Genomic DNA, 24,395 nt, shown 5'->3' on the forward strand with positions numbered 1-24,395 from the left:
TTATCAATGCAGAAGACGGCGAATTTACTGCAACTATACAATAGGTGATGTCCAAATCATCGCCCCAGTAAAAACGAAACGACTGAACACTCGGGACAGCATATCTCGAAGGCTATGCTTTTGCAGGCAGAAAATGCCGGAAGTGATTGCAAAGATGTAAAAGCCGTCATTTTTGGGACATTACTTGATGAGTCACGGTATAATGACAAGTTGCACTTATACGTTTAAATTCTCTACTTTTCATGGTAGGTCTATGTTGCCTTGATTACTCTGTTCGGATCGCTGCTGTTGCGGTGCAATGGGATCAACATAGAACCCAGGTGGGACTCAGCGATGGCTTCCCCACCAGTAACATGCACTCATTTCAAAGATTGCATGCGTCGAAAGCAATATCAATAATAGAAACATTGAAACTTGAGAAACAAAACGAAAAAATTAAGATGCCAACACGACGGAAATAAGAGACACCATCACGCGGGAATAGCAAAACTTTAATGTTGGACTAGTTTCTAGTCCAGCGTTGTGGTGTCTCTTATTTCCGTAGTGCACGCGTCTCTATCTTTTCGCTGGTTTTCTGAAGTTTCAGTATGAGCCAACTGGCCCAGCAAGCAACACTTCGGCCGAAAATACCTCATGAACCCGGCGGCTCTGTCAGGGTAACAAAACCGATCTCGAAGGCCATGATTTCACGAAATGCATCAACGACAACGATTGCGGATCACAAAAAACGTCATTTTAGGAACCGAAACCAAAATCACAAATTAACTGCGGATGATCGTCGACTAGCCATTGGTAGCCGTTCAAAGCCGCAGCCGTAGTCCTCTGCCGCTGCGCTGCGGCCAGCTGCGGCGCTCCTCCATCCGGTGGCTTTCGAAATGCCGGCGCACGTTTCCTGCGGCTCTTGGAGAAGGAAAAAAATTGCTGTAATCAGTGGTTACCGCATCGCCCGAGCGTGAAGCACTCCTTTCCTCCTGCGGTCTTGCATCGCCTGAAGGTGAGGGAAACCCTGGAGACGGGGCCCTGTTATGCCGGTTTTCGCGCCAAGGAAGGTTGCTCTTTCTCCTCTCTCACGTAACCATTCTCGCCGTCACGAGGAAACAGCTGCAGCGGTCGCGAAACCAACACGTCAATGACGCTTGCACTCGCTGGACGTCACAGGGGAGCGGGTTTGACAATAAGTATCACCTACCACACGCGACCTTTAAGACCGTCGGAGAGTCGTCCGAATATTTACTTTTCGAGCAGAGTGGCCGCGACTTGGGAAACGGGAGAAGACCGGGATCCAAACGTCATGCTCATTCGGATGTCCGGACTTGGCGAATAATTCTGTGCCGACGTGTACGGTACGCGACCGCATTTTGTGAGTGTGCGTATTGTCCTTGTGTGCTTGTTGTGTGCATCGTTGAGTGTTGGCGGCAAGATGCCAGGTTGACAAATTTCTGTCTCCTCTTTCAACGTTGGGAGAGCGCGCGACATGTGTGCGACTTCCTTCCTCATATGTCTGACGGGGCCGCGATAGCATGCAACGTCGCTCCGCTTTGATAAAACGGATAAGAGGTGATAAGCTGTTGTAGCATTTCTCGCGAGTCACTCTTATAGTTGACTCGGGGAGAACCTCCTGGCCTGTGCGGAGAACACCTCGTTCGAGCTTGCTTGTGACGAGAGAACTGGCAAGTTGCGCGCGGCGTTTATTGTATGTTCTCTTGCGTCAACTCGCGATGCAGCATGTCTTGACGGTCTGTGCAGGCAAACGCGCTCTTGTTCGTTCAAATAGACAGGGTGTCTGCTCAATGTAGCATAGAGTGAGGGGAAACAATTGAACAGGGACAGCTGCTACAATAAAAAAAGACGTTAATCTTTATCGACATCTTTGCATTGCACCATTTGGGTAGTGAATAATATTACATCATCGCCAATTTTAAGTATGTGTAACTGTCATGTGCTCTTGGCATGCACTTTGAAATAATTAGTCATGCAGCATTGCCATGGGCCAGAGTCACAGCCTTGAAATGCTTGATTGCACTCAGATGAATGTCTTGACAACAGATGCTGTGTAATTTTGAAGTCGGAGCGTACCTGGGCTACAGCTGCTTACAGCTGCCAGCACAGTCAGCGATGCTCGAAATTTAATTTAGGCTATGAAATCGCTAGTGAACTTTCTTGAAACTGAGCACTCCAATTTATTCACATGTGATGATCAAAATGGAGAGGGTGTTTAAAGTAGGGCTGGGGAAATATTTGAAGTTTCCAATAAAAATTAAATACTATATACTAACTATTTGTTTTTGTATTTGAAGAATAACTGTTCGGTAATTTTTAAGATTTTAAACAAACAAAATTTTTTGCAGCGACCAAGTGTTAAAGATTGATTACTGTTTTCTGTATGTGAAACGAAGTATCACAAGTTATGGGGAGTGAACAATGCCAAAAGCTTTCGGAGCAATGTGGAAATGAAGTCAGTGCTGCAAGCTTTGCTTACAGTTTTGCATTGGACACCTACATGACAACTTCTGACTTTTGCTTGTAGTGTGTTTATTAGTGTTATAGTAGACGCCCCTCAATTCGAACCTCGCGGGACTAAGAAATTTGTTCGAGTTACAAGAAAGATTGAATTACCTAAAAGCGGCAGAATGAACGAACTCAAATCTTTTTTTATTCCTTAATGTATTCTGTCGTCGCTGACGGACTACTTCGCTACAGTATTGCAATAACGATACATGTTGTCGTTGGCTAGTGGCTTGCAGACCTCAACACTGTCATTGGCGCTGACAAAATCTCCAAAATAGAAATCGGCCAAGGCACAGTGCAAGTCGTCATAATCATCCCAGGACAGGTTGCTACGGTCACGTAGGGTAGCAGTTGTGCCATTTGCCGAATTTATTGTGTTTTCAAGTTTTTAGCAAACCCTGCGTGCAGGAGCTGGTACAGGTTGGGATCGAATTGACTGAAGTGGCAGGTTCTCATGTCCAGACACACCGATTTCTTTTTTTTTTTTACAGCAATGCATAATTTCGCACTGGGACTTCCCACTGAATTCGAATGAAACCAAGTCGAATTAATCACGGTCGAATTCATGGGAGTCAACTGTATTAGCATTCTAGCCATGTAGCAGTTTTGTCTCTAACAGGACAACCTGTGATGTCTTTCTTGTATTTAGCTCTTTTGCATGTGCCTACAGCACACAAGTCCTTCTGTGCCTTTTCTTTTTCCACATCCTCAGTTGTTTCCTGCCATTCATTTATTTAACATTTTTGGATAGTTAGTTGCACAGCAGCCATTCATTCTTGAAAAGCTTCTGTGCAATTAGGTTCTGAAGTTAATAATATAATATTTATTTGCATGTAAACAGGATAACTACGGATGGCGTGCGAGGCTGTTCAGAAAGTTGAAAACCTGTACGCAAGTGCACCAGCCAACTTGCCGTCCACTGTAAAAAATGACAACAGAGAAAAAAAGGGCTGTTCTTTTAATAACAAGTAGTGATCTTATATTTAAAACTGATCATCTGTCCCCGATAGTGGTCTTTTTGTTTGCACTAGTCAATACGAGAGTGGTACATAACTATACCGAAATAAGTATTCCTTCAGTTAACATATGCATCCATGCTTGAATATTCATATTCGATTCGTACTTGAAGAAGTTCATATTCACGCATTCCTAATTGAAAGCAATTAAACAATATTGCAAACTGCAAAGTATAAATATTCTACTTTTATCAAAGATTTTAAAACGACACAGTCAAAAGTCATTTAAAACATTAAGGTATGGCACACTGTAGGTCGCTCTGCACCAGCAGTAGGTTTGTAATCCCTTATAGTCACTCACTCATGCCATCAACTAATTAAAAGGTTTTCTGCTACAAAAACTACTGCTTCAGTAACATTATTGTTGTAGTGCAATAAGCCGTAGAGAAGAAACCCAGGATGTTGTGCGTTTTTTGTCTTCATCTTTGTCTTTTAGCACTGCAACAAAATGTGGTCCCGAAACCAAGTTGCCCAACATCCTGCTGCAGTGTTCATGGCTACACCATAGAGAATTTTCTAAGCGCTCCATCAAGCCTGTTTGTAGTGCGTTGCCTTTTAATGGGCTGTGCCCACTTTACTGGCTGTAATCCTGCCAACCGGAATGTTGCACTTGCTTTTTGGCATGCTCTTCCACCCTGAGAAGAGGGCTTGAAGTGCTTCTTGGATTCGAGAAACTGTTTATGCAACTTGCAGTCTTCTCTTTCGAGGTGCAGCTTGTGTGTTCTATTGGCTGTTGTTTTTACTCCTTCACAGCACTTCTCTAAGTGGGGAGACGCAGTTCTTCAAACAGGGGCCACAGTGCATTGCCAGCGCTCGTGATCAAAACATAGTGCGTCGTTGCGTTTGGGCAGCACAGATATGCACAAATACCACATGAGTTGACATAATGTCAAGTCCACGAGTTGTAATATATAAAGTGCTACTTGTTCGGTAGGGAGTGTCGGCGATCAGTTATAACTGCACGGCAAAACATTCTGACTTGGACATCTAAGAACACACTACTTCCATGGCTTTTCCAGCACCACCTGCTAAGTATAAAATGGAGCGTAAGCACCATCAACTCACACCAATCAGTTTTGTAACAACACATGACAGGCTGTTATACTGTCCTACTGTCATTCATGCGCATAGTGTCAGTCATGTGTCCCATTCTCTGTAATGCAAATTGGCCTCGAAGAGCAGGAATAAAATAGGTGGTTTTGGAAATAAATCTGACAGGTCCTTGTGACCTTGCTATAAATCTATTTGCCAATGCATTCATCAGACTGCAAGCTGGACTCTATTGAATTCCAGACGTGTCCCTAGTAGCATTCATGCAAAGAAGAAAAATATTGTGTTCCAAAATAAGACTATTAAGCGATCATCTCACTTTGCTCTGCACGTCTGCCTGCAATTTCCTGGCACTTTTCCTCCTGCTCAAGAAGTGAAGTGGCTGAGTCGTTCCGGCAAACACGGGGTCACATGTTCTATTCCTGACCGTAGTGGCTGCAAAAGCCCTTGTGCACTGTGATTTTGGTGCACGGTGTGAATCCCTGGTGGTCAGAATAATGTGGGGCACTCTGCTATGGTGGCCCCAACTATTCACTCAGTCACAGTAGTAACAGAAAAACCACAGGTCTCGGAGAAATGCTGCAATGCGAACTATGCGAACAAGATTTTACCAACGGTCGATTATTGGCAGTTTTGTAATGGAGATCAGATTGAGGGCATTTTTTTATGAAATTCTTAATGCTTGAGTTCCTTAAGCAGTGGACAGCAGTCTGCAGAACTGATTTTCCATCAAACTGTTTTCTAAGAAGCATTATTCTATGTTGTCTCTCACAGCAGGTATGTAATTTTGTATATAAAGCATTCATAACTGACATTCATGTTTAAAACAAGGGCAGAGAAGTAATGTACATCAGCCTCATGTCGATGCTGCTGGAATGTGTGCATTAAGCATGCCCAGAACCTAACCGTTCAAAGATAGCCAGCAGTTCAAGTGCTGCTTATAGCACTCTGTTTTTTTTTTTTCATTTTTTTTATTGCTTGTTCGTTGAGGCTTCCTGTGCAAATACTTCTGTCATGTCCTTATCTGATCGACTGAGATAAACTCAGGATGCACCAGTTCACGTGTATCGTGGTAATCTTAAGACCAGGAGATATCACTTTTTCATGTGGGCAGGCAATATGGCATGCTCCGAGTTGAAACTATGTAACGCACATGCGTAAATTCTTGCTACAGCTGAATATCCAGCAGTATATAACTGTATTGTTGTACCTACTTTGATTTGACATGTTTTAATCACATGACTCACTCAAGGAAGCTTGTCACTGCTTGTTGATTGGGACAGTGCTGCTGCATTAAATTTTAATATTATGGCTGAAGTGATCCTTAGTAGAGAAACTAATATGAATTGTGCAGAGTTTGGTGTAATGTATTATCCGTGACCCTTTGATGAATGAGCGTGGCATTGGGTCGCGGGATCGAATCCCGGCCACGGTGGCCGTATTTCAATGGGGGCGAAATGCGAAAACACCTGTGTGCTTAGATTTAGGTGCACGTTAAAGAACCCCAGGTGGACGAAATTTCCGGAGTTGTCCACTACGGCGTGCCTCATAATCAGCAAGTGGTTGGTTTTGGCACGTAAAACCCCATAATTTCATTTTAAGCGTGGCATTGAAATCTTCAATTTAGTACAAGAAATTTAAAGGACAAAGATTTCTTTGAATTTCCCCACTAGAACTTCTATTATCCTTGAGGCGACTTGGACGTTCAGTTGAGAACTTGGAGCATCGGTTCTCTTACACTTGCATTATTTATATAGGCATTACTCTTACCTGTACAAAGCACAAGGATCTCAGTTGTACAGATACCAGACACATGCACATGTACCACTTTCTTTTTTTGATGAACACGCCTTTCAGAAGTCACCTGTGGCAGATAGCTAATTTTTGGCCCTTGATTTGGATTAATTAAATAGGTGAGCATTTCTGAAATGACAAATTGCAGTGTTCAGTCAGCTAACAGTCCTTTTGAGCAAAAAAAGGAAACTGAGAGCGAACTGCTCAATGATAAGTTGCATTTAAAAGTCGTATTGATAACAGACGTATAACAGATGCTTGTTAATTTCCCAGCATCCATAACAGTTGCATGTAGCCATTCTAGGGCAGAAACAGGGCGTCTGTAAAGGCACTCCCAGCTGTAGGTGATACAGCGGTCGGAGTGGGTAGTTGGCCCTTGCACTACGAGCACCGTGTCAAGGGTTTGTAGGCAGCAATTGGAGATTCTCAATAAACTCCCAGAAAGCTTGTGGACTCACTCTGGTGGCTACCTGGTCATTGTGTTCTGTGGCTGTTTCTTGAATTCGAGCCCTGGCTGCAGCAGCCACCAGCCACATTTCAGTGGGACCAAATGCTAAAACGCATGTGTGCATAGATTTAAAAGATTCCTTACACTGCCCATCCTCGACAAAGAAATAGAAGCCCGCTATGAAGCAGGAGAAACAGGGATGAAAGATAAGTGGGATGGAGATGTCCACCCAGTGGCTTTTGTTTCAGATTGAACAGAACAGATATGTTTAGCTAATAGAAACTAAGGAGCTTTTATTTTTTTGTGCTGCCCATGTGGTTCATTGGATCGAGGTAGATCAAGCCCCTCAGTTGATTGCTGGACAGATAGCACACTGATAAAGCACTTGCGTTCACATGCTGTCTGTGCCGTTTTTGTTATTTCTTTGATGTCCTTTGGTCCCCGTGCTTCGTGATGATGACAGCCTTGACCGGCGTTTGGGAATAAGCATTTGGGACTTCTTTCTCACTCCTTTGTTGTTTCTTCATGCTGTTTTCATATAAGCCGCATAGAAATCAGAGTCCAATTAGATGGCGAGTGAAATCCACAACACTACTTGAAGGCAGCACACTCTTGACACTTCATACTCAATTCTACAAGAGAGATGTGCCCTACTGCATTGGAATTCTGCATGTTGTATTCTGCAGCAGAGGACAAGATTGATTGATTCATTCATGCATTCATTTATTTCTCAAGGTGCCCATCTTCTGCTGGAAGCTGTGGTGAGCAAGCACTTGTGCAATGCAAAAAATTCAAACAAAAATTTAAGAACAAGACAAACAGGAAAAGTGGTACAGAAAAGTGTAAACATAACTGCCAAGCAAACATAGGCAGCAGTCAGTCAAAGGGCAAATATGCAAGTTTGTCAACACCAGAACGTGAGCTATTTGGTTGTCGTAAAAAAATTTTTTTTAAGGAGCCACAGTTAGACGAAAAGCCTACGTAGAAAACTCTTGAAGATTTTGATAGCTTTCTCGAGGCACTACAAATGGTTAAGCCGAAGCTAGCTTTTGACAAGCAGAGTGATTGTGAACTAGTTTGTACTCTGCATAAACAAGTAATTGTGCCATTTTTGCATCACTCCAACAATACCATATGAATGATTCATTGCTTCAACATTAATCATAACAATGATTCCCATCTACTGTGCGCTTTCTCATACCGGTGCAGAATGCAAAAAAACACTCGTGTATCTAGATTTAAGGGCACATTAAAAGAACCCCGTGTAAACAATCTGGAGCCCACCACTGTGATGTCCTATAGCCCATGCGCCACTTTCAGATACTAAACAGCAGACGAAGTGTGCACCAAAAAAGACGGCCACTGTAGTCATTGTTATGTAAATTACTCTGTTAATGAGTTTGACGAATATTAAAAAGCAGATTGGGGGAAAGAAACTTCAAAAACAGACTTGCTCATAGGATTGTGACAAAGTTGGATCGTAATAAGTGTATTTACAATTTAGCAAGAAGTTTGAGCATCAGGGTGAAAGAGGCTGGGAGTAGTTGTTTCACCTTTCTTTTTACAACCTAGAGTACAAAAATGTTAGAGGAAATTGGCCTAGAATAAGACCAGCACTCTTAATGAAAGGCTTCAAAATTTGCACACCTCATAAATGTACAGTTCTCAGCCATCCAAATGTAATAATAGGCCTGCATGGCGCCTGGTGCTTTTTGCCCCACCAGTAAGCACTGGGTATATGCACCAAGCTGATGTATTGTGGTAAACGATGCAAGCAAGAGCTTGTGTGATGTATTGTGACTACATTTGACCCCCCGTGCTTACCGGTGGAGAAAAAAGCACTGGCTGCCCTGCAGGCCGATTCATCGTCTTTGAATTGCTTAGCACTGTACATCTAATTCATTATCATTTCAGTTCTCATTAGAATGTAAAGGTTCAAGGATATAAATGAAAACCCAAAACCATTACTCTGCCGCTATTTGAACAAAAGAAACGCTGACACGTGTGGCTGAAGCTGGCAGCTGCCAGGCACAGATAAGTGCGCCAGCTATTTTCTTTTGATTGTCGTCAGCATATGCAACACCTGTTGGAAATGGTACTAGATCCCCTGCAGCTGTGCCGCCCCAGTCCTGATGGCAAAAACATTCCTGAGTGATATATGTTGTGTGTGCAGCGGATGTGCAAGTGCAATTTTAGAGCGTAGAAAAATGTTCCCTATGCAAGTGATTCTGCAATCATTGGCATCAAGAAAAACAAGGAAATGTTCTTTTTTGTGATGGTCTGCATTTACTGCATTTGAGACTGCGTCATATCTGGGCTCTTGCTTTGCAATTGCTGGACTCCATTTACTGTTGTCAATGAAAAACCAATCAAAGTAAGGTAAATTTGAGCATGAAATTTATTGGTGGCGAAAGAAGATTTAAGAAGTGGAACTGTAAAGAGACGTCAAGCAAGAGCTTACCAGCAGGTTATATTTGCTCTGTCACAAACATAGTAATTGATGGCATTTAAGAATGAGGCATTAAAATGATGGCATTCAAAAATTCTATAAGTATAATGCTAAAAATTTGTCACCCTATTGTCAATATTAAACGTGTGGATTCTGACGAAAAGTAGAATGCAATATATTGCAAACAAGAAGATTGTTTCAAAATGATGCCAAAGGCTTGCAATTAATATGTGGATGTGTGAGCACATATGCCTTGCCCTTGTATGAACAAGAAGAAAAGGGTTAACCGAGGGGCCCAATTTTTATTAATCATAAAAAGCCAACAAACACTGATACCGAGGACAACATAGGGGAAATTACTTGTACTTAATAAGTGCACTCTTTAATGCATTTATCAAGTACATGTAATTTCTTCTATGTTGTGCTTGGTGTCAGTGTTTGTTGGCTTCTTAATGATAAATTAGTGGAAATGAAAGTAGATGAAAAAACAAATTGCTGCAGGTGTGGAATCATCCCACGTCTTGGCATTGTGTGAGTATGTTATCATCTATCCGTCTACAGTATATGTGCAAAAAGTTTGAGCATGTGACGTCAAGTACTCCTTGGAGAGCAGACATTTCTTGTGTCATTTTCCTTGTAAGACATGGCACTTATTTCATAGAGGTGTCCTATATGGTAGTGACGTTGTTAATAAGTTTAATTCTGTTAAACTAATTTTATTCTACCATAAAAATAATGATACGTACATAAAAAATTATGCAGATCCAGCGACCATGTTGGAATCAGTATGAAGTGGTTAATTAGATGCTGTGTAAAACTAAATGGGATGTTTACAATTGCTTTTATTGACACCAGTGCAATGTGTAATAGTATGGACTGTTTGTGTTTATGCACCGTCCAAGTCACAACCATAATGTCATGCAATGTTTATACATTGCACCATTCACAAGCTATGTCGAAATGCAACCAACAGTTCATGTGAGCCAATTGCCAGCCACGGCAGCCACGTTTCATTGAGGGCAAAATGCAAGAAATGCTGGTGGACTGTGCTTGGGGCAAATTTTGAAGAACCCCAGGCGGTTAAGTTAATCTGCAGTGCCATACTACAGCATGCATAGTTTATAATGTGATGTTGGAGCATAAAACCCCAATAATCGATTGAAGTTTGTGTAAACACATTGTTATAAGTTGCCGCACCCGTGACCTGCAACGTGTGGGAGGGTTCACAAGGCAAGCTTCACCCCAAAACTGAAAATGCCGAGCTCTAACTGTTTTTTGAGGCCAGCAGTGGGGACATTTGGTTCGCTGTTTTTCGCAAAGTACAAGAATAGAAGGTTCATCCTGTTTGGTTTAATAAAATTGTGGATGTCGAAGCCTAAAGGACCTATGAATAGGCTGCAATATGCTACGAAGGGGAGAAATGTTGAACAAAGTAGGCGCGAGCTTGTGATGAATTCCTTTTTTTTCTAATTGCCATAAATTTACTGCATTTCCTTTTGCATCGAACTTCATCTCTACGTTCTTGCTTTAAAGAAAACCTACATTGTTTCTCGTCATTCCCAGTCGCTAATAGAGCCTGGATGTCTGAGCTATAGTTGTGTCATGTGGGCTGTAAGCACAATCCACACCTTGCCTTTGTTTAAAGGGACACTAAAGAGAAAAATAACTTGAGCTGCATTAGCTAATTATCTTTCTACGATCCTGAAAAAGCCACTCTTACCAAAAGAAGAGGCTTGGTAAAGCCAGAAAAGAAACACAAATGATGATGACACCACGTTTATGTTCCCGCAGCAGCTCACATTGAGGTTGTAAATTTTGGGAGCAGTCATTCTTCCAAACCGTATCAACTTCGTGTTAGTGACATGTGGAAAGACACTTGTGAAAGAGCGATTGTCAAAAAAGAAGCGTTTGTGACACGTTTACCAACCTCGGCTGCTTTCAAGCTGGGGGCAGGATTAGCATGACAGTTTTCATGGCATTTGCCTGTCGGTGCTTTGCCAACTCTGATGTCCCATAAAGCATCTGCCTCCTAGAAGCCAAATTTGAGCCATCAAATAGAAAAAATGCTTGTTAGAAAAATATGCTGATGTGTGTCTGTGAAAATACAACTTTAAGTCACAATAACCAGATGGCATGCTGCAGAGGTTGCGAGACTGCAGCTCGTGACTTGCTTACAAGGCTTGGTCACTTCATTGGCACCTCAAGGCTGGTTCGTGGCAGGCAAACATTTTGATGCAAAATTGTCAAATGGCCCATTGAGCAAAAAAGCCAGCAGTGTCTGTAGCAGTGAACAAAAGGGCAGCTAACTTCCATGGCTCCGACGCCACATCACGAATGCACGGGGTGCGCTCATGACTCTGGCTTGAGCAGCATGAAGTGCTATGTAGGCTAATACCCGTGCCACACGGGCACAGAAATTGGTATTTAGTTGTGAAGTCCTTAAGTTCCTGAATGACATTTTTTCCATGGCGTTGCCACACATTCAAATTTAATGACATTTTACCCAATGGTGTCATAACAGCGTCTTCTAAATTGACCAATTTTAGGGTAATAATAAAAAGACAAACATGCATTTACAAGTTTAACCTGCTTTCAAGGCTAGTGAAATGTAGAAATAGGCATACTATGGTGCCACTAGCTTTAGTTTGTCAATGTTTTACAACATTGCAACCGACGAAGCACAATGGTGATGAAATCGTCCTTGTTGTATACTTGTTGCCAACACATAACACAGCTCTGCTTGCAGCAGCATCTCTTCTAATGTTGTTATTTACTTTTTGCATTATATGGAACTTTATGTGCTTGTTTATGTGTGCGATATGGCTTAAACACCAAAAAAATTTGTTTCTACCTATATAGGATGTTGCAAATAATTTAAGTAAACTGTACTGAGTAAGCTATGGTGTCAAGAGCACGCATTTCTCAGTCGAATGACTTCTGGCAAATGCTTTCGGTGACAAATGGCATTAATGCAAATTCCATTTAATTTGCCCATGTGGCACTGCGCAAATGAAATTGAACCTTAAGGCATTAGTAAGTTAATGCCGTTTTCTGTGCCCAGGTATAAAGCATTTACATTGTGGGCAGCTGCAACCTCAGCAGTAGCGAAATGTGGCCATCCAAGCCAGTACACCGCAGGCGAAGTAAGGGAGTGGAAGAATGTAGCAAAATGAGTGAACAGGCCGGTAGCGCAATCCACTATCGTTGTCAACTCTCCCAATACACGGCAGGTAAAACGAGCATTAATGCAAACATTACTCGCCACGCAAGCTCGAAGGACCACTCAGGGATGTTCAGTTGGACATTAATGTTTCATTCACAACTCATAAGAAGTGCTTAGGTGTCCTTGGATTTATTTTTATTTTTCAATTCCATATAATATGCACAATATTGCACTGTTTCTCAGCAGACTAGACAGTTCATAAAGTTTCGCTTCAGTAAATGGAAATAGCTATTCTTGGCTTTCTTGAGTCAAGAATAGGCTTGTAAAGCTTGTAAAGCTTGTAACATTAGTGCCTGGTATGGTTTTTGAGGGAGGGAGACTTTTTCTGAATGATTCATGCCTATGTTAATCTCGTCAACCCTGAGATGATTTTTTACCCTAAAGAGTAAGAGCAGAAATTTGAAAAACTTTCCATCAATGTTTCGTCAGTAAGCCTTATGGAAATGTTTCGTAAGGTGTTCAATTGCTAGGGCCTCAATGATGGTGATGAAATGTATTTGTGAATTACTAAAGGCACTACAAGCGGCAGGTTCTTAACTTAGAAATGAAGAGGAACAAGTGCTGAAATAAACAATAGATGTACTATGCTACTTCTATGCTTTATGTTCATCTGTGTGGGGCTGTTGGTAGTGAATAGTTACTGCTTCTCCTTGTTAGCCATTCTACTATATCAGCCACAGACTCTTAAGTAGAATTTAGAGCTCAAGTTGTCTACCAACCGGGAAAAGGGGAATTCTCAGCGATTTTGAATAGTCTGCAAGTACCCAGGGAAAAGTCGGGGAATATTTGCTTCTATCAGGGAAAATTAGTTGTAATTTTATTGAAAGGGAACGAAAGTCGTGGTAATGCTGGCTCGAGTAACAGAGAGAAATCATAACGAATCACCGGCCGGAAGGAGTTGCCGGTGCACAGTCAACGACCGATTTTCGAATGCCTGATAATTCGGACGGCTTCGTGTCACCATCACGTCGGTGTATCAGAACGTCTGAAATTTCGGACGCAAAAACCCTTCGTCGTCCGCTCTTCCGGACGTTTTTCCGTGACCGCAGGTCCGAAACGGCATCAATTAAAGCCACCACCGCCTCCATTTTGATTACCGCGCCGCCTCTAATCGACGCTCTCGCACGCAGATCCGCTGGCAGCCGTAGCCACCACCGCGGCAACGTTACGCCTAGCTGCTTCGACGTTCGTTATTAAGCTTCTTGCAGTTCTGTGCCGTGTTTTTCATCGAAAGAATTCGCGGCTGTCAGCAATGGCAGCTACTGCGTCTTTGTGCTCCTCGCGATTGGCTTCGAAGCTCGGAATGCACGGCGCGTTGCATAAAGCCGGTTTCCGAAGGTTAGCTTCACCTCGATATAGCACTGTTACGCGGTGAAGCATACGCGAATGTATTGCGGTGAAGCATAACAAGCGTGGGAAGATGCAATTGTTACGGGACACGGTATGTATTCCTTTATTATGCACGCGTGCACCCGCCAACTCCTGTCACAGTACGAGTACCAATGTGCCGAATGAGTGTACTGGCAGGCCTTCAGAGCTTTTTCGTATGTGCCTGTGGTGATTTGAGCCCTTAAGGGCAGTAACAGACATGCATAAATTTTTTTTTCGAACTGCCCGATCTTTCGCACGTTTTTGCGACCCCTAGGGAGTCTGAAAAATTGGACGTTGACTGTACAACTGACCAAGAGGATGCTTTAAATCGTCCGTTGGGCGAACGAGCGGTGGAAGGAGGACGAGAACAGAAAGGACCTATGTATCCTTTGAGGAATGAATGGGAAGGAAGTGTGCCCCCGTTTCTTTGGAGAAGCTTGAACTCAAAAAACAAAGTGTTGGCTGACGCCGACATTCAGGTGTTCCTCACCCAAACCAACATAAACTCTTTAAAGCAGTCAAACGCACCACAGAGGCATTGTGCGCAGGCTGAGAGTATGTCAAGACAGTTGAGGTTGACTTACCAGCTGTTGTGAGAGAATCTCACTTGTGACAAAGGTTAGGCCTCATACCAATAAGCTTGCTATCACTTGATAGAAATAGCTCATATTCGAAAATATTTGCTGCCATATGTGTCTCCTTTTATTCCTAAGTGAGAATATTAGACTCTGTTTGTGATGGGTTTTACCATTTTGTTAAATATATATTATTCACTGTACATTTTACTAACCGCTCCCTTCTGTTTTCTTTTTGAATAAAATAAACACTACTCCTTACTATTCAAACTGGATTAAGTTTTTTATTGTTTAACATGCTCACTACAGAGTGACAGCATCGGGCGAAATGGGGTTAGCTTGTCTTGACATAAAACAAAGTTCTGTGTAACTTAGGGAATTTTTCAAAGGAACTCAGGGAGAACATGGAAAACTCAGGGAATTTAGACATGTCATCTTGGCAGACATCCTGGTTAGATCGTAAATATTCATATTGGTGAACAAGATGAGGTTCGAAGCAGCACAGACAAATGAAATTAAGTGAGCTGGAGATGTGCATGTTCTGTGCACTTCTTTTATGAAGATTTGTTGTTTTGAATTTCCCTTTTTCGCATAAGATATATCCTGTTAGTTTCTGCACATTTATGTTTGTGTGGGGATGGCGGTAATAAATTGTTACTGCTTGTCATATTTGCCGCCTTAATATATAATCCTCACATGCTTTAGTAGAATTGAATCGAATGGAATCTAGTGATTAATGCTGGTGCATGTTCCTATTCAAAAAGCGTAGGCACATCGCCTATTTCGAATGCAAGGAGATGGTTGAGAGGAAGTTGACGGAGCATGTACATTTCCTTTCCACTTCCTTTTCATCTTTCCTTGTTGCTTTGAATACTTTTTTTCTGGTGTGAGCACATTGACTTCCTCTGGAGATTTGAACTCGCCAGTGTGGCACTGTCGGTTATAAATCTTTAAAGGCTGACTGCAATGAAATGCAACTTTGCCTAAATTAATTTCAAATTAATATAGTACGCACTAATGAAGCAATCTGGGCAAAGCTTCAGCGTTGTTAACTGTCTAATTTTCTCATTAGCAGCCTTTAAACAGCACCTAAGCAGTTGACATGTGGCCCTGGTGGTTAGTGGATATGATGTAATTCCAGCACGTAGCCTCCAAGATTTTTCAGTGTGCCATGGGCAATGCCTAATCTCAAAGGCCACCCCAAGGAGATGTATGTTCTGGGTCATTCATCACTTCCAGTAAGCGATAATGGCACCATTTTTTTTCTTCTACGTTTTAGTGTCAAAAAGGCCTACAATTGATGGCTTGTTCATGATGCATTCATTGTACATTATCTGCAACTAGGCTTTTTACAAGGTCCAGTGTTTCGATGCAGTTGGTCTTTTTAATACATTGCCCTATCTTTTGTGTAATTTGTTCCTCTGTTTCTCTGTAATGATACCTTCAGAATGGCGATGCAAAAGCAGCAGCTGCTGGGGGCGGCCCCGCCTCGCAAGGAAGTGCGTCTGGCCCGGTGGTACTTCGGGGGTCTGGCAGGATCTATGGCTGCCTGCTTCACACACCCCCTTGACCTGCTCAAGGTTTGTCATGGTGGTCGTCGAGCCAGCCCATTCAACACAGACATGCATTGTTCCTCAAAGGGGTGCTGACATGTACTTTGGATATTGTAGAATCTCAACCACAAGCTTCTCCCATGGATGAGGGTTACACTTAACAGGCATGATCATTCTTAACCCTTTGAGGGTCGACTTTTTTCGACATATGCGACCACCCAGGGTTGATTTCTTTTATTGCAGATCCCGATTTTTCTTAGGGACTTATTTTGAAAAACATTTACTGTAATTTTTCTAGGGTGACCGTAAAGTGAGAAAAAAAATATTTTGCGTTGGTGTATATGCACTCTTCATTCATGAATAACAACAATAAAAAAGGAAATAAACTTACCAGAATTAAAAATTTGATGCATTTTTAGCACATAGTTCAAGGCTTTGAAAATCTGCACAAGAATATTTCGCAAGCCTCAAATGTTCCTGCTATTACACTAATACGTACGTCCATAGCGCAATTGAACTGCGTAAGTGCGTGCACTCATGAAAACTGTTTGGGTGTGTGCTCATCAAAAAAAGCAACACGTGTGACAAACTTTTGGTAATCTTCATCTTATCGCCAACCAGCTAGGGCAATTAGTTTTCGCGAGTCTTAACAAAAAGAAAAGAAACGTAAACGCATGCACGGCGGCATTCTTCCTATGTGCACCCCTGTGAGCACTAAACGAGCGAGAAACAAGCGGTCGCTCTTTAAGCGATTAGGAACGAGATAGCCATCAGTTTCGAAAGCGCAAAAAGCCGAAACCACCCGCAAAACAAAATCCAAACGTCCGCCCGCCCGCGTGCATGCCAATGTGCGAGCGGTAGTATATAGACGCGCGGGAGCAAACTAGCGCTAAAACAAACCATGCAACGAAAACCAAGAGAGGGAGGCAGGCGAAAAAAATTCCCTGTATCCCCACAAAGCGGCAGCACATGACAAAAAAGATAATGTTAGGAAATTGGTGCACTTTTTAAACGTACAGACAGCGCCATAAATATAAAGCATCGACCATTTTCGGACTTGTTCGCGGCACCATATATTTATGTCATTGACCGTCAAAGGGTTAAGTGTAATTCTCATCTGTGCTAGAAGCGTGCATAATAAGTATGATCATTAGATTTTCCTTTGCTCTCCATGTGCCTTGCAAACAATTCTTCCCCCAAAATATGAAAACGAGAGAGAAAAAGTGTGATTGTTGGGAAACACATGTAAGATACAGTGGAACCCCGTTCATACGTTTTTCACCGGACTGAGGAAAAAAAACGTAACAGCTGGGAAAACGCAACCGTGAGGAAAGCTCCAAAAATGAATGAAAAAAGTGCAGCTTCAACTATAGACAATTTATTTCCACAGAGTGCACTTAGGACTTAAAAAGAGTCTAAAATGGTGGCTTGCTGTTTCTTTCGCTCGCTAGAAATCACCACACGTTTCTCAATAGCCTGAAAGGCCGCATTGCTGTCAGCGTCACTGTGAGGTGGGACGCACCTGCGGAGGAGGTCCAGAGCCGCGACGGCTTCTCCAAAGCTAGGATTTGGCAACTACCCGGCATCATGTGGCTCGTGCTCCTCGTCGTCACCGCGCCAGGCAACGGCAACGGACGAATGAATATCCGCGGGAAATTTTGCCCTCTTTGGCGTAATCATGCTAACGTGCTAACGTTTGTTTAGTATTGCTGCGGAGCGCGCGCGTCCGAGCAGCCTGGTTGCGCGCAGCGCTGCTAGCTTTGCGTGGTTTCGCGAGAAATGTAAACAAGAGAGGGGAGCTGGCCCGATAGACGGAGCAACGCCAACTTCCGGCTTCTCTTTAGCTATAGCTTCCCGAAGAGTGACGTCAGGGCCTCTCCTGAGTTTCCTTCCTCCGTGAGTCGACCCGCCCAACAAACCATGCGGTGACTGTAATCACAGTGATGATAGTCAGAGCATTTTTCACAAATGGCCACCTAGTGGCGGCCTCTCGAACTGGCGTGCGGCTCCTTGCAGCCAGTTCAATAGCCAAGCCCGGCCAAGCCCGGTCAAAACTCGTCAAAAGCCAAAATGGCGGTTGGAGCGCGTTGCCTACTTTAGCCCAGGCGAGTTCGGGTTGCGACGCATCATGCAGGAACGTTTTCACAGCTACTACGTAACAGCGGGGTTCCTCATACATTGGATCCTATGGAAGCTATGCCGGGACCGGATGAAAGCGACGTAGCAGCCGGGAAAATGCAGCAGTGAGGAACGTAACAGCGGGGTTCTACTGTATATTATTTTTTATCAAAAATCTGGTGCTGAAATGCCAGACTGTGAAAGGCTTTCTGAGCGACTCGGCATGTACACTGCCTGTGCCCTGTCTTGGACGTAATCTCTGGTGGATGCAAAGCTGGGGCGAGCCAAGATGGCCGGTGGCTGCATGTGCGCTGAGCTTCTGGGTGCATAGTGCTGGAGGTCATGTAATCTCATGTTTCGGAGATTCATTGAAGCATGATATAGCAGAACCGTTTGCTGCCCCCTGTTTGCGTTCGTCATCTTTCTAGTGTTGTGACAGCGAGTGTTTGCAGTCATTGAGTGAGATGTGCTCACGCTTGCCTGTGTGCACATAGCACTATGCTTGTTAATTTAATTAATAAGCAAACGTTTACAGCAACTTATATGTTCAGTAAAACTATGAAGCTTACTTATCTTAGTTATCTAATACCTTGCTATCGCTACCAATGCTCTGCCTTTTGGCTGAAACTGTGACTTCCATTATTTACTTGAGGTGAAAATAATTTTAAAAAAAAGTCATGCTCTAGTCACACAGGCAAATTAAGTAACACTTTGAGCAAGTTCACTTTGATGCAACCAGTTTCAATTTGGTGGGACGCTGCTCTGTAGGAAAGGAAAGCGCAATTTTTTCTTCATAGCAGTGTCGGTCTGTAAATCGTTAAGCCCTTCAGTCATGGCGTACACGTTTGTTGATGTGACTTACTTTTGCCATTTGTGCACAGTGGCTGCAAGGAATAGACAGTGAACATAAGCTTTCAGTAAATTGAACATTATGCTTTCCTAAAGTACACCCATTTCACTTCTGAGTCAAACATTTCACTTGAGACTACAGGTTTGGTGAAGGTACTGCCGTGTTTGATGGAATGTTTGAGGTGAGGCATTTCGGTAGTACATGTAATTGCGAGAGATCTTTTTTTTTCCCTTGTGATGTTTGCTGCAAGTAATTAATGTGCGCACGTAATTCAAGTGGGTGATTCGATATTTTCAATGAGGAAATGTGGCATGACTGACTGCAGAATAAATGAATATTTAATTACTATGTAATTATGATGGGTCACTATATCAAATTCACAAAGTCATTCTCCCATCTTGACTTGCTTTCTGTGGAGTCTTCAACACCTTGGCGTAAAGTTATGTAAATTTCACACATTATCAACAGTTGATCGTAATTTGTGACTGCAGGGCTTAGGCATATTATAGTTTGTTATTTGTAGAGAATGTTTGCAAAATAATGCTGTGTTATTGTCAAGCACAGTGTTTTTAATATTCGTTACAAGCCAAGACCACTTTGCATCAAAGATGAACAGAGCTAGAATGGCATTTTCCATTACAGATGGCACGGCAACATTTAGTTTGAAGTCAGAAAAAACAGAGGTTTAAAAATTAGTGCCAGCCCTACATGGAATGGTATGTTAAATATTTTATAAGCACTGCTGTTGAGGCTACACACTTGCATGTATCGTAGTTCAACTAATGCACTTGATGCACTCACTAAGAGTGACACCAAATTTGCCCATCTGGCTGAGGTATCAGAGGTACCAAAAGTACAAGCCAACTGCCTTCAGAAGTGGAGGGAATAGAAAGGGTAGAAGAGAGGAAGACAAAAGACAAGGAATCATGGAGGATAGAAAAAGGACAATAAAGGAACATTCCAATAAGTCCACTAGGGTCACTAAAGAAGCACTGAATGACCTAGTGCTCAACAAAGGTCTGTTACCATCAGCAGGATACAAAGCACTGTAGTAAGAGCATGAATTTACTAATGTATGCACATTCAACCCCCCCCCCCCCCCCCCTTTGTAGGTGCATTTGCAGACACAGTCGGTGGGGCGCGTCAGCCTGGTGGACAGCACTATGACAATCGTTCGTCACCAGGGTGTCCTGGCCATGTACAATGGACTCAGCGCATCCATACTGCGGCAGGTTGGTTGTTGTAATGACCTTTTAATACCACCTTAACAGAATTGTAGTCCATATAACAATTTCACAAGATGTAAGCACCTAGGCATTTGGAGCTGTGCCTGAACGTTTCATTTTGGTTTAGATGTGCTGTGTGTTTAAGTAATTTCAAACTGTCACATAATGTGCAGACAGCGGCGGTGCAGTGACGATGTGCAGCCATTTTTGTTTGCTGCAAAATACATGCGGAGTCAATAGATAAAATATGGCAGGCAAAATGCATGATAATTTTTCCTGACAGCATGTGTGCATATATAATGTGGTGTTCTCCATGCAGTACATCTCTGGCCATTACCCAGCCTATTAAACACACAGGACTTACCAGTGCTTTCCAAATTGAGAAAAACTTTAATGTTTTGTGTTTTTGTTACCTTGGTTACAAGTGCTTGTGAACCTAGTTTGATATTTGTTTAATGCAAAGCAAGTCACCGAAAATATTATTTGCAGTCTGATTCTTATTTTGCCAAAAAGCATTGAGAATTTGCCTGTAATCATCGATAACAGTGCAGCTAAGCAAGCTGTGCCTCACAATCAGCCATAGCAGAGCCTCAGTATGTATCCTTAATAGTAGTGTCTGGCTAAAAAGTAAAGATCACTGTTAACTCGTCGCGGGGTTCCAGGCACAATTGTTGTCATGCTGCAGTTGACCTACTCAACGACACGGTTCGGCATGTACGAGGTCATTCGGCAGTACCTGGTTAAGCCGGGTGAGAACATGAAGTTCTACCAGAAGATCTTCGTTGCTGGTGTTGCGGGCGCCGCTGGCGGCTTTGTCGGTACTCCTGCTGACATGGTGAACGTCAGGTGAGAAAGCATTAGCCGTTAGGCAATTCCATCCAGTACACTGTTTCGGCTGGTTACATACGAACACACAAAATGGCTAAGGCCTCACTGTACACATGTCCTTGATGAGAATTTTAGTACCGTATTTCACACGGAAAATGGATGGACTACGTCCAGTGCTGTGGCGCCATCTGTTATATTGAAATCAAGGCACTTTTGCGGCAATAGTGGCATCCTTTGTTGGGCCTGCAGCCTCAGGACAGCTGCAAATGTTGCCGATACTTTGTTCTCAGAGAAATGGCACTTAGCAAAAGCTGCTTTTGCCATTTATGTTTTGCTGTCGCAGCACAGAACAACTAACAAGGCTGGATTTGGGTTGAGGCAGATGGCTTTGGCACCGTCATATTGTTACACTAGCCGCAGTAACCACGTAAAACTCGCAGGCTAAATCTAAATGACAGTACGTGCGCGTGACCTACAGTACTCTTCATAGCATTCTGTGCATGTGTGTTTTGAACCCGTGACTTTATAACATGCACAAGGGCTTTGCGTACGCCATAATAAAACTGCCTGGTACCTACTGGAGGGGCTTTTAAAGGCTGTGGTATATTCTCTGGTTGAGCAGAGGTCACATGTTCAATTCCCAGCTCTGACAATTGCATTGCAGTGGGATTGAAATGAAACATGCCTGTGCACTGAAGTTTCAGCAGTTGTTGATGCACTGAATTAGTTTGAACTAGCATATTTTCATTTCAAGACTCTGTTTACATTTCTCTGTCAGAGAAATAAATGTCCGTTGTTAACAGAGAAAATGAAGGCCAAACTTTCCTTTCCACACCCAAGTCACCAACATTGCTGGTGTAACTTTGCACATATTGTGATATTTTCACATAGCTGTGCTCTTTTTTACGCAGAAAAAGATCATGAGCCACTCCGTTGAGTCTTCGTTTACTTCTAATGCAGTATATTGTGAGTGGACATTATCGTAAGAGTAATTAGAATCTGTAAATGTTTATGGCTTCATGGGAAGCTAGTCAATGTGAAAGTTTCGAGATGGCATCAACACTATTCATTTATTTCTGCATCTTTTCTGTCCACACGTTTAGCCTCATAAGCTCACATCCATGAGTGTTGTGGCTCCACTATTAAAAAGTTCAGCCTCTTAGTTGTCATAAATGCTACTGTGCAGTGCTTTGTGACACTTGTGGGGTAAGGAGAGACACAAATCACACCAGTCGATAAGACGCACAAACGAAAATTTCGGGGGGAAAATGGGTCTTCTACACTGTAAAATATGAGATCTCTGCCATCTTGGAAAAGGCAGTTTGAGTGAGGCAGTATACTGTATTTACTTGCATAATGACTGCACTCGCGTAATGTCTTTCCCGTGTAATGATTGCACCCCGAACATGCCGCAGCGATATGTCGTGTGCCATGTCTAGCTAACGATGATCGTGCTTACCATCTGTCGAATGCTACCGTATTTACACGATTGTAAGTCGACCCCTTTTTTAAATTTGAAAGTCTGAAGTTGGGGGATCGACTTACATTCGAAACCAAAACATGGCCCCGCCAAAGAAAGCGATACCAATGGGTGCAACAATGTAGTTACAATTTTATGTTTGCTCTATGGCCCTACCCATATCTTTTCGCTATCCTGTGTGTTTGTTCGCTTTTCGGAAGGGTTTTTCAACATTTCTGAGAGTCTTACAGTGCATGCAACACTCATGGGGTGATCGGTCCCTGCCAGTGAACTGCGACGTGGTCATGAAACAAGCCCGGACCTTCGCCCTAATTTTAAGCTTCTGCTCCGCCGTGAGTACGAGTGGCTGGCGGCAGAAGACTCCGAAATTACGCCAACCGGACCTGTCAAAAGAGCTTCCCTGACGGCTGCGTGTGGTTGGGTGCATTTGGCCTGGGCTGCTGTTCTGCAAGATGTCCTGGTGCGGCCGTTTGCCAAATTTGAAATTTCGCTGGACCACGACGCGCTGTGGGACCGCAGCAACGATGACGATGGCAGCACTGGTGAAGACGAGTAGTCCAGTGACCATGTCAGCTACTAATAAATTTTCGTTATCGAATGCGCCCTCGGGTATGCTCTTTTTTTTTTTCCGGTCAGGCGATATGGGGGAGGTCGACTTACCTTCGAGTCGACTTACAATCGTGTAAATACGGTACGTGAACAACTCTTCAAGACATACCAAGTGGTCTACGTGCACCAAACATTCTTATTACGCAGATGCCCCGTTTTATTCCTGCCATCACTTTCCACACTTCCATGAAAAAACAAGCTACAACCAAACTTGCTTTGGCTTTATTATTTGTAGGCTTTATAATGGTTGTGGTCAACAACAACAAAAAAGGCACCTTTTGACAAATGCCGCAGTTTCTGCAACACACCCGCCATTCGTTTCTATGTCACTGGCAGCTAAGCACACCCATCTCTATTTCTGCCCCCTCAAAGTGAACAAAGTGGCTGCATTATTGCCACAGACTTGTCGATATTAACGATATTATTCATTACTGATATGGAAGAAACTGTTTCAATGCGTGTAATGTACTCACGAAAAGAAAACAATCGTATTCAGCATGTTCGGCTTGCTGAAGCCGTTGCCGGTGTCTCCGAAGTTTGGTGCGAGCTGTCAGAATTTCTGGAAGCCATTGACAGATCAACAGGCAACGAGTTTGTGAGTGTGGATGATGGTGTCAAGGCCATGGGAGATCCCGAAAACGAAGACTGCATTGCCAAAATCGTACCGAGAAAAAGTGATCATGGACACAATATGGAAAGCAATGACGATCCCTTGCTCACATACTGTGAGGTGATTGGCGCACTCGCACTAGCCCAGCGCTCCTGCGCAACTAGAGTTGTTCAAAAAAAGCAGAATATCAAATGCAATCAACTGCAAGGAGAAAAACACATGGTGCTTAGACAGCAATCAAAAGGTGACTGATGACTAGAGACCAGAAAAGCAAAAGGCCTTCTTTACGTCCTGAGCGTGCTTATTTACTATATAAGCACGAAGCTATGGATGTTAAAAAAATTTAATGGCATTTTTGTTAATCCTATAGATGGTTAATTTAATGCTTGTGCTTATATTACATTTCTTGAATCTTTCTGGAAATTCTTTTTTTACATGTTTTGCCTTAACCTAATTTTGTATAAACTGATTTCAGTCACTGAAAAACTTGGCTGAAGGCAGCCGCTTAGTAAACAAACACTTTGGCAGTTATTACCAGCTTTGAAGCAGACGAGAGTATCTCTGTGAGAAGAGCTCACACTGCTGTTTACGACAAGATACTTGAAGGTAACTCAGTGTATTTGCATGCTCACTACATATTTTTAGGGGACATTATCAAAATACTACTTGAATCTCGAGCACAGCTCT

The 24,395-nt window shown here is 42.9% G+C and overlaps 1 protein-coding gene across 5 annotated transcripts in view; it reads left to right on the top strand.

Annotated features, from left to right (window-relative positions):
- The first annotated feature begins 817 nt into the window (after positions 1–817).
- The window catches only part of Dic1 (Dicarboxylate carrier 1), a 61,324-nt gene continuing 37,746 nt past the window's right edge, over positions 818–24,395 (top strand). The window contains exons 1-4 of one of the 5 annotated variants that reach the window (XM_075702376.1): positions 818–994; positions 15,882–16,014; positions 20,068–20,187; positions 20,867–21,027. In XM_075702376.1, the coding sequence (XP_075558491.1) occupies positions 15,883–16,014; positions 20,068–20,187; positions 20,867–21,027 (413 nt within the window). In that variant the 5' untranslated portion in view covers positions 818–994; position 15,882. Of the gene's footprint in view, positions 995–1,082; positions 1,367–10,461; positions 10,496–15,881; positions 16,015–20,067; positions 20,188–20,866; positions 21,028–24,395 lie in introns of those variants that run through there. The other 4 variants (XM_075702379.1, XM_075702377.1, XM_075702378.1 and 1 more) reach the window with 4 other exon arrangements.

Source organism: Dermacentor variabilis, chromosome 8 (assembly GCF_050947875.1).
Source record: "Dermacentor variabilis isolate Ectoservices chromosome 8, ASM5094787v1, whole genome shotgun sequence".
Taxonomy (NCBI): domain Eukaryota; kingdom Metazoa; phylum Arthropoda; class Arachnida; order Ixodida; family Ixodidae; genus Dermacentor; species Dermacentor variabilis.